Source organism: Sinohyriopsis cumingii, chromosome 1, assembly GCF_028554795.1.
Source record: "Sinohyriopsis cumingii isolate HCF-2022 chromosome 1, ASM2855479v2, whole genome shotgun sequence".
Taxonomy (NCBI): domain Eukaryota; kingdom Metazoa; phylum Mollusca; class Bivalvia; order Unionida; family Unionidae; genus Sinohyriopsis; species Sinohyriopsis cumingii.
Window position 1 is genome coordinate 179,297,375 of NC_142961.1, and position 14,636 is coordinate 179,312,010.

The window sequence follows — 14,636 nt, forward strand, 5'->3', positions numbered from 1 at the left end:
AAACATTCATATACAGCACATAAAGCAGTCTTTTTATTAGCCTTAATAGTCCAATCACCATGGCAGCCTTTCATTTACATCATGAGATGATCATAATCCCAAACAAGGTTGAGTACTAACAAGTCTCTAGGTCACATGACCTGACTTCTCACTGAATACACAAATGAGCCAACACAGAACTATAAACAGGGGAAGATCCGTTTTCTAAAAAATTTCTAAAATGATTCTTTTACTTTTTTCCTTTATATTTCTGTCTGTAAAATTTCAAGTGCTTTTTAAGGATTAGTGAGTGTTATCAAGCACTTTTCATTTAGTGTCCAAATTGCCAAGCACCAAACTTTTCATGACTGTATGAACCCTGTATCCCCAGCAGAGTCATACCAAAGACTTACAAAAATGATAACAATAGCCGCTTCGCTTGGCGCTCAGCATTAAGAGGTTAGTGTTAGGACTGGTCAGCCTGGTGTCAGGATAATGTGACTGGGTGGGACATCATGCTACATGTCTGCAGCATGATGCCTCAGTGCTAGACATCACTATAAACTGCCACACTGCAGACATCATAGCAATACGACTGAAAAAATGTTAAAGCTACATTAAAAATCCAATTCACACACACACATGCTATGTATAATGTACCACATCATTGTATACTTATATGGCTCCCTTGAACATTTATAATATGGCTCCCCTGAACAGTGTTATAGCAAGTTCCCACTGTACTATGTATACTGTACCACATCACTGTATACTTATATGGCTCCTTGAACATTTATAATATGGCTCCCTTGAACAGTGTTATAGCAAGTTCCCACTGTACTATGTATACTGTACCACATCATTGTACACTTATATGGCTCCCTTGAACATTTATAATATGGCTCCCTTGAACAGTGTTATAGCAAGTTCCCACTGTACTATGTATACTGTACCACATCATTGTACACTTATATGGCTCCCTTGAACATTTATAATATGGCTCCCCTGAACAGTGTTATAGCAAGTTCCCACTGTACTATGTATACTGTACCACATCACTGTATACTTATATGGCTCCCTTGAACATTTATAATATGGCTCCCTTGAACAGTGTTATAGCAAGTTCCCACTGTACTATGTATACTGTACCACATCACTGTATACTTATATGGCTCCCTTGAACATTTATAATATGGCTCCCCTGAAGTGTTATAGCAAGTTCCCACTGTACTATGTATACTGTACCACATCATTGTATACTTATATGGCTCCCTTGAACATTTATAATATGGCTCCCTTGAACAGTGTTATAGCAAGTTCCCACTGTACTATGTATACTGTACCACATCATTGTACACTTATATGGCTCCCTTGAACATTTATAATATGGCTCCCCTGAACAGTGTTATAGCAAGTTCCCACTGTACTATGTATACTGTACCACATCACTGTATACTTATATGGCTCCTTGAACATTTATAATATGGCTCCCTTGAACAGTGTTATAGCAAGTTCCCACTGTACTATGTATACTGTACCACATCACTGTATACTTATATGGCTCCCTTGAACATTTATAATATGGCTCCCTTGAACAGTGTTATAGCAAGTTCCCACTGTACTATGTATACTGTACCACATCATTGTACACTTATATGGCTCCCTTGAACATTTATAATATGGCTCCCCTGAACAGTGTTATAGCAAGTTCCCACTGTACTATGTATACTGTACCACATCACTGTATACTTATATGGCTCCTTGAACATTTATAATATGGCTCCCTTGAACAGTGTTATAGCAAGTTCCCACTGTACTATGTATACTGTACCACATCACTGTATACTTATATGGCTCCTTGAACATTTATAATATGGCTCCCTTGAACAGTGTTATAGCAAGTTCCCACTGTACTATGTATACTGTACCACATCACTGTATACTTATATGGCTCCTTGAACATTTATAATATGGCTCCCTTGAACAGTGTTATAGCAAGTTCCCACTGTACTATGTATACTGTACCACATCATTGTATACTTATATGGCTCCTTGAACAGCGTAAGAGTGAATTATAATATGGATGATACCACTATTATGTACAATGTAATCCCAGTATATATTGCATATATCACAACAGATGTGATTCCTTTGAACGGCATTATGGTAAACCACCACTGTATCATCAATATAATTGTTTACCACACTAATAGTTAAGGGACACCCACACCCAAGACTTTGCCTTTTTGGGATAAAACTCTTCCTTTGTGCTTCAGCAAACTCTTGAACATAGCATCATATTGTATGATCCCCATGTTTATGTGTTATATGTGATCACAGTATACAACAAAGGCTCAACCTGGCTTAACAGCTAAAGGCAAGGGTAATTTTGAGTTGTCTAAAGGTTTCTTATTTTTAGCAACAGCAGCCAAATTTGATGATGGATCGGCATCAGTGGAACAAATTTGAAAGGCCTTGATGCAAGAAGGCTATTTATACAAGTAACAATTTGATAATTGATCATGCCACACATTCACTTGGTTTTACAGCCAGGTGAGTTCAAAATAAAAGGGTTACTTTAACTGCTATATACTGCCTATGAATTGTACTATCATATACTGACAGGGAATCTGAATTTAAAGAATTTTATCACAAATCTTTACACTGATGCAGCCATTACCACAATTATCCTAGGAAAGCGATACCTACATCTCACAATAAGCTAAATGAAATGTTTTTAAAAAAATAACAGAAAGAAAAAACTTTCACATCTACTCCTCTTACTGATGGGAAGAATACAGTAAATTCATGCTGATCTCCTTAAGACTATGCAATGCATCAGTGATCCTCTTACTGATCTGGAGAGTATGCAATACACTCACGCTGCTCGCTGCCATCATTGATACTCTTACTGACCTGGAGAGTATGCAATACACTCATGCTGCTCGCTGCCAACATTGATACTCTTACTGACTTGAAGAGTATGCAATACACTCATGCTACTCACTGCCATCAGTGATACTCTTACTGACTTGAAGAGTATGCAATACACTCATGCTGCTTGCTGCCATCATTGATACTCTTACTGACCTGGAGAGTATGCAATACACTCATGCTGCTCACTGCCATCAGTGATACTCTTACTGACTTGAAGAGTATGCAATACACTCATGCTGCTTGCTGCCATCATTGATACTCTTACTGACCTGGAGAGTATGCAATACACTCATGCTGCTCGCTGCCATCATTGATACTCTTACTGACTTGAAGAGTATGCAATACACTCATGCTACTCACTGCCATCAGTGATACTCTTACTGACCTGGAGAGTATGCAATACACTCATGCTGCTCGCTGCCATCATTGATACTCTTACTGACTTGAAGAGTATGCAATACACTCATGCTACTCACTGCCATCAGTGATACTCTTACTGACTTGAAGAGTATGCAATACACTCATGCTGCTCACTGCCATCATTGATACTCTTACTGACCTGTAGAGTATGCAATACACTCATGCTACTCACTGCCATCAGTGATACTCTTACTGACTTGAAGAGTATGCAATACACTCATGCTGCTTGCTGCCATCATTGATACTCTTACTGACCTGGAGAGTATGCAATACACTCATGCTGCTCACTGCCATCAGTGATACTCTTACTGACTTGAAGAGTATGCAATACACTCATGCTGCTTGCTGCCATCATTGATACTCTTACTGACCTGGAGAGTATGCAATACACTCATGCTGCTCGCTGCCATCATTGATACTCTTACTGACTTGAAGAGTATGCAATACACTCATGCTACTCACTGCCATCAGTGATACTCTTACTGACCTGGAGAGTATGCAATACACTCATGCTGCTCGCTGCCAACATTGATACTCTTACTGACTTGAAGAGTATGCAATACACTCATGCTACTCACTGCCATCAGTGATACTCTTACTGACTTGAAGAGTATGCAATACACTCATGCTGCTCACTGCCATCATTGATACTCTTACTGACCTGTAGAGTATGCAATACACTCATGCTACTCACTGCCATCAGTGATACTCTTACTGACTTGAAGAGTATGCAATACACTCATGCTGCTCACTGCCATCAGTGATACTCTTACTGACTTGAAGAGTATGCAATACACTCATGCTGCTCGCTGCCATCAGTGATACTCTTACTGACCTGGAGAGTATGCAATACACTCATGCTACTCACTGCCATCAGTGATACTCTTACTGACCTGGACAGTATGCAATACATTCATGCTGCTTGCTGCCATCATTGATACTCTTACTGACCTGAAGAGTATGCAATACACTCATGCTGCTCGCTGCCATCAGTGATACTCTTACTGACCTGGACAGTATGCAAGATATTCATGCTACTCGCTGCCATCAGTGATACTCTTACTGACCTGTAGAGTATGCAATACACTCATGCTGCTTGCTGCCATCACTGATACTCTTACTGACCTGGAGAGTACGCAATACATTCATGCTGCTTGCTGCCATCAGTGATACTCTTACTGACCTGGAGAGTATGCAATACACTCATGCTGCTCGCTGCCATCAGTGATCCTCTTACTGACCTGGAGAGTATGCAATATACTCATGCTGCTCGCTGCCATCAGTGATACTCTTACTGACCTGGAGAGTATGCAATACACTCATGCTACTCGCTGCCATCAGTGTTACTCTTACTGACCTGGAGAGTATGCAATACACTCATGTTGCTCGCTGCCATCAGTGACTCTCTTACTGACCTGTAGAGTATGCAATACACTCATGCTGCTCGCTGCCATCAGTGATACTCTTACTGACCTGAAGAGTATGCAATACACTCATGCTGCTTGCTACCATCAGTGATACTGTTACTGACCTGGAAAGTATGCAATACACTCATGCTTCTCGCTGCCATCATTGATACTCTTACTGACCTGGAGAATATGCAATACACTCATGCTGTTCGCTGCCATCAGTGTGCACAGTCAGAACTTCTCTGCTGGAGAGGTCCAGAACTAGCCAGCGTCCTGTAGACAGTCCAACAGCTGCCACATCTCCATTAGGATGAATAGAAGCACAATGGGCTGGATCCTGAGATAATGAACAGGAAAATAGTTCATCAAATTTAATATTCCTATTGGACATTGCATTCTGGAAAATCAACATAAACCTAAAATTACATATTTCTTTCAAATCTGACAAAATCATGTATAAAAAACAAACAAACTAGGATGAAGCCTGTAAGAGTCGCAGCAACAGAATAAAGCTTATTCATTGCTAACTTTTCTTTACAGTTACAAATCTGAGACATGAAAAACACTGGAACAAATCTGTATGGATTATACTTAAGCAGATACAGTTGGCCTAATCTCATGGCACAGCAATTTAATCTTTCCTTGGTGACGGGTTGGGAAGGATATGTTTTACATGGTACAGGAATTTAACCTTTCCTTGGAGTCTTGTTGGGATGGATGTGTTTTACATGGTACAGGAATTTTTAACCTTTCCTTGGTGTCTTGTTGGGATTGATGTGTTTTACATGGTACAGGAATTTAACCTTTCCTTGGTGTCTTTTAGGGATGGATGTGTTTTACATGGTACAGGAATTTAACCTTTCCTTGGTGTCTTGTTGGGATGGATGTATTTTACATGGTACAGGAATTTAACCTTTCCTTGGGTAGCTTATTTGGATAGATGTGTTTTATATGGTATAGCAATGTAAACTTTCCTTCATAGTTCATTGGAATGGGTGTGTGTGTGTGTGATTTATATTTTTAACGTAGCTTTAACAATTTTTTAGTCATATCGCTACGATGTCTGCAATGTGGCAGTTTATAGCGATGTCTAGCACTGGGGCATCATGGTGCAGACATGTAGCATGATGTCCCACCCAGTCACATTATCCTGACACCGGGCCGACCAGTCCTAACACTAACCTCTTAATGCTGAGCACCAAGCGAGGCAGCTGTTAGTACCGTTTTTGTAAGTCTTTGGTATGACTTGGCCGGGAATTGAACCCACGACCGCCCGCATCCGAAGCGGACGCTCTAACCAATAGGCCACCGGAGCGGTGTTCATTGGAATGGATGTATTCTATGTTGCATGGCAATCTAACCTTTCCTTGATAGCCTACAAAGATGGATGTGTCCAAAAAGTAATGTCTCTGCCATATAGAAAGAAGATTAAAGAGGTTTGTGATGTAAAGTTGGTCAGGGATAATGAATTTTTTTGGTCACATTTAAAAAGTTCACATAGTTACAACAAAAAAACTATTGCTTTCTGTTCCATTTTAAAGAAATACAAGATTCTGCTATGTGCTTTTTGTTTCAAATTATGTTTTTGTGAATTCGAGGGGCACTGTGAGAACATTATAATGTGACTTGCTCACTCCAGATGAAAGAATAAAACTGATTGTCTAATATTGGATGCTGGCTGTTTAACATGGATGCTCATAACAGCCATTTATCAATAAATAGCATCCTCTACTATGTTAAGTGGTATACTGAAGTGGCACATTATCATGTACTTCCAACTAATTTTTTACTTCAGGTAAGTATGCGAGACTGGCCATCTCACTGTGCAAGACTGGCCACAGCACAAGTGGTACTCGACACCATCAAGATCTGATGTTCTGCAGTTTGTGAACAGTGCTGGTAACCCTATGTTTTCCACTTAATCAGGCTGATCAAATCCCATAGGTTGACATCCCGGGCTACTCACTTTTGAAGTCGAGCAAATATCATTTTGCAAGTTGCTAGCTCGGAAAAAGTGCTTTTTACCTTTTTAAAAAGTTAGCCATGTCTGTATGTTTATCCTTTAATTAGTTCATCTACCTTTATCTGGTCATTCATGCCCTCAAGGTGTAATGAACGCTTGATTTCACCCATTCTATGTATAAATTTACATCCAGTATCACAACTAACTGTAACTGGTTCATTTACACATGTTCTATTACTGCTGGACTCCATTTGGGGCTAAGGGACCAAATCAAAACACACCAAACAGAGCAAATCCTGTAATTAGCATTGTTTTTAGTGGCTCTGCATATACTCAAACAAGATCCTCACAAAAGAGACACTGATTCTAAACCAAGAAGTGCAATTAAAAATAACGAAAGGGACTTCACCAACTTCAGTGTTGGTTTCCTGATTAAATAACAGTAATGGTTCTTTACATTTTAACTGATTATACAAAGGATTTACTTCCATGTGCAATGTTATATTTAAAGCGAAACATTTATGGAATTAATGAGCTGTCTCTGTTTATATTAAAACCACAAAATAATGTATATTATGACTACTTTGGAAGAAGTTGTCAGGCAAACTTATATTAATATGTGGATAAAATGATTCTGCAAATTTCTTTTTGCAAGGATAGTAATAATAAGATTTTGCAAAAAGGAATTTTTTAGTGAAAGTAGAGGGATAAAATGCAAGTTTGCATCCGAGTATAGGATAACTACAATGAGACACAAGCCTGAATCTGTGGCAGCAAATACTGTCAAATAAAACTAAAAGACAGAAATTTTCAGCCACACTGGATTATTACCCATGGCTTGAATTTATTGACTTGGAAGGAAAGGCATTTTTTCAGTTATTGTAAACAATAACCCAAATTGGAAACTGCTGGAAATTCAATTCAACATATGTATTAGTGACTATGTGCACTTTCCTCATGATAGGGCAGCTCTGGTGAAATATGAGAGGAAAGACTGCAGGTTTCCTTCTCACCATCTTGAAGTTATTTGCAAAATGGAAGACCATCCTGCCATTCATCGGCAATATTCAGAGTTCAAAGAGACGATGATGGCATATAAGGAGTCACATGATCCACCTCTGGACATTTTTGAGAACACTCTTGCTGAACAATCCACTTTCTCAGAGTCAATTATACAAACTTTTAGAAATGTTACAAGACTGTCCACTCCTGAGTGTGTAAGACGATTTAGTTCATGGATCTTAATCAAGACTTCATTGAGGAATTCATGAAATGAAGAGACTTTACAAATTCTAAATAACAACTTCAGCAAATGGACCAGAGCTTGAGGACTTCAAGAACCAGCCATCAACTCTTGTCTTGGCATTGGTCCAGGTGGCAGGCATGTACAATTTAGTTTGTTCAAATCCAGCAGCAAAAACATATATACCTGAATCAGCCAAATGTGTAGGACAAACCAATATTTTGAAAAATGCAATTCCTTTATTAAATAAATTATTTTGTATATAGTTTTGTTTTATTATTGCTTTGGATTTAAGCACATGCGTCTTAGTAAATCGTGACAAGTAACTACAATTTTAGGAGAAGTAAAAAGGTGGGACAACTGAATTTTTGGAAACCACTTGACCCTGGTGAAAACAAAATTTGATCAGTTCCGACTTAACTATGGTATGTAGACTTGTGACTGTTGATCTGGACTATTAACACCAAATATCCAAATTTTGGTATCAGATGAAGAAGAAAGCCTAGAGAATACATTAAACATTTCCTATTCTTTTTAATACTTTAGTCTCATTTTATAAAATATTTAAAACATCAGTATCAAATGAATAGAGTTCTGAGCCACATAACATACCAAAATGTTACGATGTGTGATGAAATTGCAGTTTAATAAAGAAGGCAGTATTCTTGAGTATAATTATTCACTCTACATAAACTGTTGTAATCAGCAAGGTCAAACTTTGAGATTTCTAACATATTTACTCAACTACCATAACCATTATAATTACCATAGCTATGACAAAACAACACATGCATCTGATAACAAAGTGACATAAAATCAGAATCGTTCACATTTTTCCATAAAGAAATCAGTATTTCTGTTTATTAGGTTAATTGAACAAGATAGCTGTATCTTTGGATCCATAACATCTTGTCACTTCACTAACAGTCCAAAATTGTTATGTGGGGAGAAAAAAGGAAATTTGTTACAGTCAATTTCGTCTATTTCTTTCTACTGGTTGTGTTTCAGACCCTAATTAGAACTTCTCAATATGGAAGTCAATGCTTTCCTATAAGGTAAGCAATCTAAAGTACAGTACAACAAAATATAATATACTGCTATTGAAAAATGTGAGATATATTCAAATCAGCCTGTGTTTAAAATATGTAAGTGTTGCCTTCTCCTGTCAACCCCACCCAACCTGCCCAAGAATCCGAATATTATTTTTTTTAATACTCGTGTGCTAAATGTTTACACTTTTTATGATGCTTATTGTCTTTTTCATTTGCAATGTGTGTTTTTTTTTATTGGACGACATTTTCAGACAATGCTGTATTAGCAACAGCTTGATAATGCAGGCAACATGCATGAAAAAATATGTGCAATTTAAAGCATCTGTGGTACTCCTGTAACGTTACACTGGTTCCCCAGCAAACTCAACTCATTCTTATATGAAACCTGGATTTGGATCAAATGCAGACAAGCAAGTATCCAGATCTGATAGCAACAATTAGGTTTTCATAAATTTTTTTATTCCACAAGGTTAAGGTGTGCAGGTCTGGTGCTTATATGTGGTGTTTTTAGTGTCATAATGCAGTAGTACTCACAGCTACTTCCTTGCTCCACACAACAGAGCGAGACTGGCTGTCCCACATGTAGATATAGTGATCTGAGCCACAGGTCAGGAACTGGTGCTGGGAGGGGTGTGTGGCAAGTCCCCACAGCTCCTCTTTGTGACCCTAGAAGCAAAGAAAAGAAATTAAGTTACTTATAAATATTTCATGGCATGGGATATCATACAGTATAAGACTCTTCTGGACTGAAATGGTGTGGTTAGAATCCTACCATTGTATCAGCCGTGGTCAGCTACTGTAGTGTGTCCTTGCACAAGGCACTTTACTCTGATTGCCTCAACACTATATAACCTGCCTGTGTTACTGTTCCTTAAAGCACCAAACCAAAATATAAAATCATACAAAAATATATACTTCATCCAAGAACTGCCATGGACAATACTTCCAAGTATGTATTATTTAATTTAATAATCCCATACATTAAAGTTATTTGTTAAACAATTGTATACTAAAGAGAAATGATGCAATATGGTTTTCCAATATCCTGTTTCTACAGCATCCTTCTAAAAGATAAATTATACAATTTCTACACTCCAATTATGAGATTCTTCAACTGTATATAATAATAGCTGGATTTTTTGTTTTCTCCAAGTTCAAGATTGAAAGTATGTGAATAAAGTACATCTCCCATGACAGAGGGCCAGCTGAATAAATTTTACAAAACAAATGCGATATTACTTCAGCTGTAATTGCATTCTACAGTAGTCTACGAAAATCATCAATAATTTTTCTCAGATTGCTCATGGAGATATGCTGACCAGTGATAAATATTATTTCTGTTTGGTTGATGGCAGCATTAAAGCCTAAAGTAAAGAACAATAACAAAAAATTAATTTATCAAGTTCTGCATTTCGGCTTCTGGTTAAGATGGCAAAGCAGCCAGATGTGATTTGCACAGTTCTGGAAAGGGTGCTTACATTAAAAAAATTCCAGTCATTTCAGTTGAATACAATTATTTCCAGAAAATGCAAATTAACTTATGCAGATCTGTTAAAATCTTGTGTCCAAGTCAATGTCTAATTTGAGTTCGACTTTATCTCACCTCAACCACACAATTTAGCTCCAGGTCAAGTGTTCCCTGTAGGATGCAGTTCCGGATAGTTCCCACCAGGATCAGATTACCTTGGCCCTGACTCAGCATTCGGACTGGTCCATACTGTTCTGAAATCTGCGCAAGGAAGACAGTTGTCAAGACTTGGTTTCACATTAAGATAACTTTTCAAATAAAATTAAAACACAGGGTATTAAATTAATATTGAATGACTGACAAAGAGTATGTTCATGATCTGTGCTTTCACTCAAATTGGCCACATGAAACATCTTAACATTAAAAATTATGCAATTTATCAGTTATGAAATACATGTTGTATGAAGTAGCATGAAGGGGTCTCCTGAAATGAAAATACTATGGTTGAATGTTCCATAGGTAATAATGTAGATTCTCTGAACCATAAGAGGACTAGAAAGCCATTTAAATTTAAAGAGTGATGATGAGATTTAAATCAACAACTGATTCAATCAGTTAGGAGATATTTTCAATACACTTTGATGAATATAACTGTATTCCTGAAAGCCTTACTTTGTCCTCTGGAAGTTGAAGTGTTTATTGCCATATTTTTGTCCTTGGTCAGGTTGTTGATGCTCGAGTTGTACAAAATGTCACAGTTTAAACAGGGAGCTTTTGATAATACATTTTTATACTTGGAGATCCTCAGGGATGAGGATATAATCTATCCTTCAGAACTTCAGTAAATTCTAGGGTATCTATGATAATCAACAAAGTATATTTCTGTTCCAGTGGGATACAGAAAAAGTGTATCCAGGACAATTCCTCTGAGGGTGAGGCCAAGTGGTTGGGACATAGATATCCTGTGCAAGAGTCACAACTAAACCTCTCCTTCCTTGATGACTTTTCCTGTGGAATTTGTGACGGTCATAGGACCTCATCACTTGTACATCTGTGGAATTTGTGACGGTCATAGGACCTCATCACTTGTACATCTGGGGGCCACCTCCTTTATGGTATAGAATTACTTTCCTTTGAAGGGGAAAGTTCCACATACCAAACGGGTTACAAGGGAACATGGGGAAGGTAGGGACATTGATCTGAGTTCATATCCCAGGTGCGTGCATAAAAGCATGCTCCATCCCTGTGATTGGTTAAATAGGTAATGTAGTTAAAGGGGGTTTTCAAACCTATCTTTGACCCTATATCTAGATACAGAATGTTGTGAAACTGGTACCTAGTCTGAGACCAGAATTTTGTGAACAGTGAACTGCTTCTCATTGGCACCGGTCTGGTGGCCTAAGTGGTTCGAGTTTCCGCCTCGGATGTGGAGCGTAACGGGATCAAACCCTGGGAGTCGTAACAAAGACTTGTGAAAATGGTACAAACAGCTGCCTTGCTTGGCGCTCAGCATTAAGAGGTTAGTGTTAGGACTGGTAGGTCTGGTGTCAGGATAATCTGACTGGGTGCGACATCATGCTACATGTCTGCGGCATGATGCCCAAGTGCTAGACATTACAATAAGCTGCCATACTGCAATCATTGTAGTGATATGAATGGAAAATTGTTAGAGCTACATTAAAAATCCAAACAACACACACACATACACACAGTAGTCTGTGCCTGGAGCCTGGTGACTAGTGGTCAATACCCAGCGAAAATTTATATGCAGTCAATGGTAGTTTAGATTTAAGGGGACTTTGTTCAGAACTAAAAGAACAAGTGCAATATCTAACCCTTTTATGGTTGCATTATCTACTCCTTTTGCTTCACCTGGTGGAGGTGCAAAGAGTCTCCAAATTAAGGTTCATTTAACTCACACAAGGCATAGCTGCCAACCCATAACTACATAAAATACTGACTGATTATGATAAAAATACCGATTTTCAGGAATAAAATACTGATTTTCAGGAACAAATACTGGTTTTTAAAACTTTAATGCATATGTATCTATTTACAACATCTACAACAATAGTAAAGTAGGACAGTAACTTAATTATTTAATGTCAAAGATGCACATAATGCACTCCTGCACCTTCTGAATGGGTGTACGAGTGCCACATAAATGCAGACACCGGCTCTTTATAGTATCCTTTTTCACTCCTTGTTTTTTCTCTCTCAATCATTATAGATTCCAATGTACCATCTTCCATCGATGATCTGAATTCTGTGTGATTTTCTTACTGAACTATTTTCATTCTAGCAAACAAGTAATCCTATATGATATTAGAGTCTGAAAAAAGTGTGCAAAATAAATCACCTACAACACTAGTAACTGAAACGGCGAGGTTCATTTCTAAAAGAAATTTAGTAAACCAAACTTTGATCAAATTCATCAAGGTTCTCTCTGTTAATTTTTAAATGTCATAAGTTTAGGCTGATGGTGAAGCAGCAAGCTGAATCGTATTACCTTTTCCATGCTGTTCTAAGAAAACCCTAAAACTGGGAGTGCATCTAACAAGGAAGAGATATCTCCATTAAGAACATGTACAAGGTTAAGTTTATACACACACAAAAAAAATTCAATCATTAAGATTTTTTCATTGTTAATAATTGATTATGAAAAATCATTACAAAACACTTGGTCAATTGATTTTTCTACAAATTAAAAAAAAATATCCAAGACTGTCACACCAAACTACTGAAGATGACAATAAACTGAACAGGCTACTATTACTGACAGTACAATAATTCATCTCAAAGACTAAGTAAAACAGACATTTGCAGGAGTAATAACTCCATTTATCAAGATCTGTTTAATTTTCAACCAAGAATTCCATTCTGCATGCTCCAAGTCACCTGGCAAATATCTTACCTCTTTCTCAGTAACTTGTTTATAGTTGCTGTCCCACTGCTTGATCTTGCGATCCTTTCCACCTCCAGAAAGAATGGTCCCATCCTTCATCTTACACAGGGAAAATACCCCACCATCGTGGGCATCCTTGATAGCATGGGTGATCTTGTTGGTGCCTGGAAAAAAAAAAAACACAAATCCACCCACAGATGACAAGACTGCATACAAGGAACAAGACTTTCTTTCTGCAGTTTTTGTACGAGGATAAAAAAAAAGTGTTTCAACTTAGAGACAAACAAAAGACTGTACAGGAATGTGGATTTACAAAAATTTATGAAATGAGTTGAATGACAAACCTTTTATGATACTATGAGCCTTGAACAAATCTTGGTGAGAAAAAGATACAAATTATTTAATTCATTCCATAAATTTTGTTTGAAATGAGTACAAATGTAACTTTTATCACATGAAGGAAAACACCAATTTGATGAAACTACAAAATAGTAGTTAAATGAATGAAATGCATTTGCATGCTACAGTTGGTATGCCATTTCTTGTGTGATGAGGTATTATTATATTTGTTACATAAAGAAAAATTATCCTATGGGAATATTAACTAAATAACAGTAGTCATCTGATGATAAATGCCATATCAAGCAAGTAAAATCCATTAACATACTTTGAATATTCTTTACAAAATGAAAATTGCTGAATAAAGAACAATACCTTAATGAAGTTATTTAGAGATAAGAAGTATTTTGTGCATACATTTTAACAAGAGCAAAGCACAATATTCATCCTATCATCCCATCCCTGAATATAATTTATACAACTTTAAATCTTGACAGATGTTGATATCCCTGATGCCAGAAGAGATGCCTGCTTCTTGTTATCATTTACAGGCAAGACAAAAGAAATTTAAGTTTTTCCCCCCAAGAGTGTCTAAATGCATTGTCATGTACCTTCATAGCACATTTTAAATAGATAGTTCCAGTCACAAGAGTCAAACCGTCAAGAGAAAACTCATTCTTTAATACAATGAACCATAACTGTTTCTTTAGAAAAGATCAAAGAAACATCTTCTGGCAGTGAGTAATCTTGTCATGAACTTTTATGTTTTAATTATTGAAAAATCAAATCTGCACTGGTCACTGTTCTGATCTTGTATTTACATAAAATTTCAGCAAGACAACAAAACATTATAGCAATAATAGAAAACTGGAAGTAGCAGCAATGGGACACAGTATCAACAATTTATTTGGCAAAGTGTTA

At 37.3% G+C, this 14,636-nt stretch overlaps 1 protein-coding gene across 13 annotated transcripts in view; it reads right to left on the bottom strand.

Moving 5' to 3' along the window:
• The window catches only part of LOC149808475 (echinoderm microtubule-associated protein-like 2), a 175,666-nt gene that overhangs the window by 27,204 nt on the left and 133,826 nt on the right, over positions 1 to 14,636 (bottom strand). For all 13 annotated transcript variants that reach the window (XM_089977894.1, XM_089977845.1, XM_089977877.1 and 10 more), the window contains 4 exons: positions 13,386 to 13,540; positions 10,607 to 10,732; positions 9,538 to 9,669; positions 4,926 to 5,082 (listed from right to left, as the gene is read on the bottom strand). In XM_089977894.1, the coding sequence (XP_089834020.1) occupies positions 4,926 to 5,082; positions 9,538 to 9,669; positions 10,607 to 10,732; positions 13,386 to 13,540 (570 nt within the window). The remainder of the gene's footprint in view (positions 1 to 4,925; positions 5,083 to 9,537; positions 9,670 to 10,606; positions 10,733 to 13,385; positions 13,541 to 14,636) is intronic.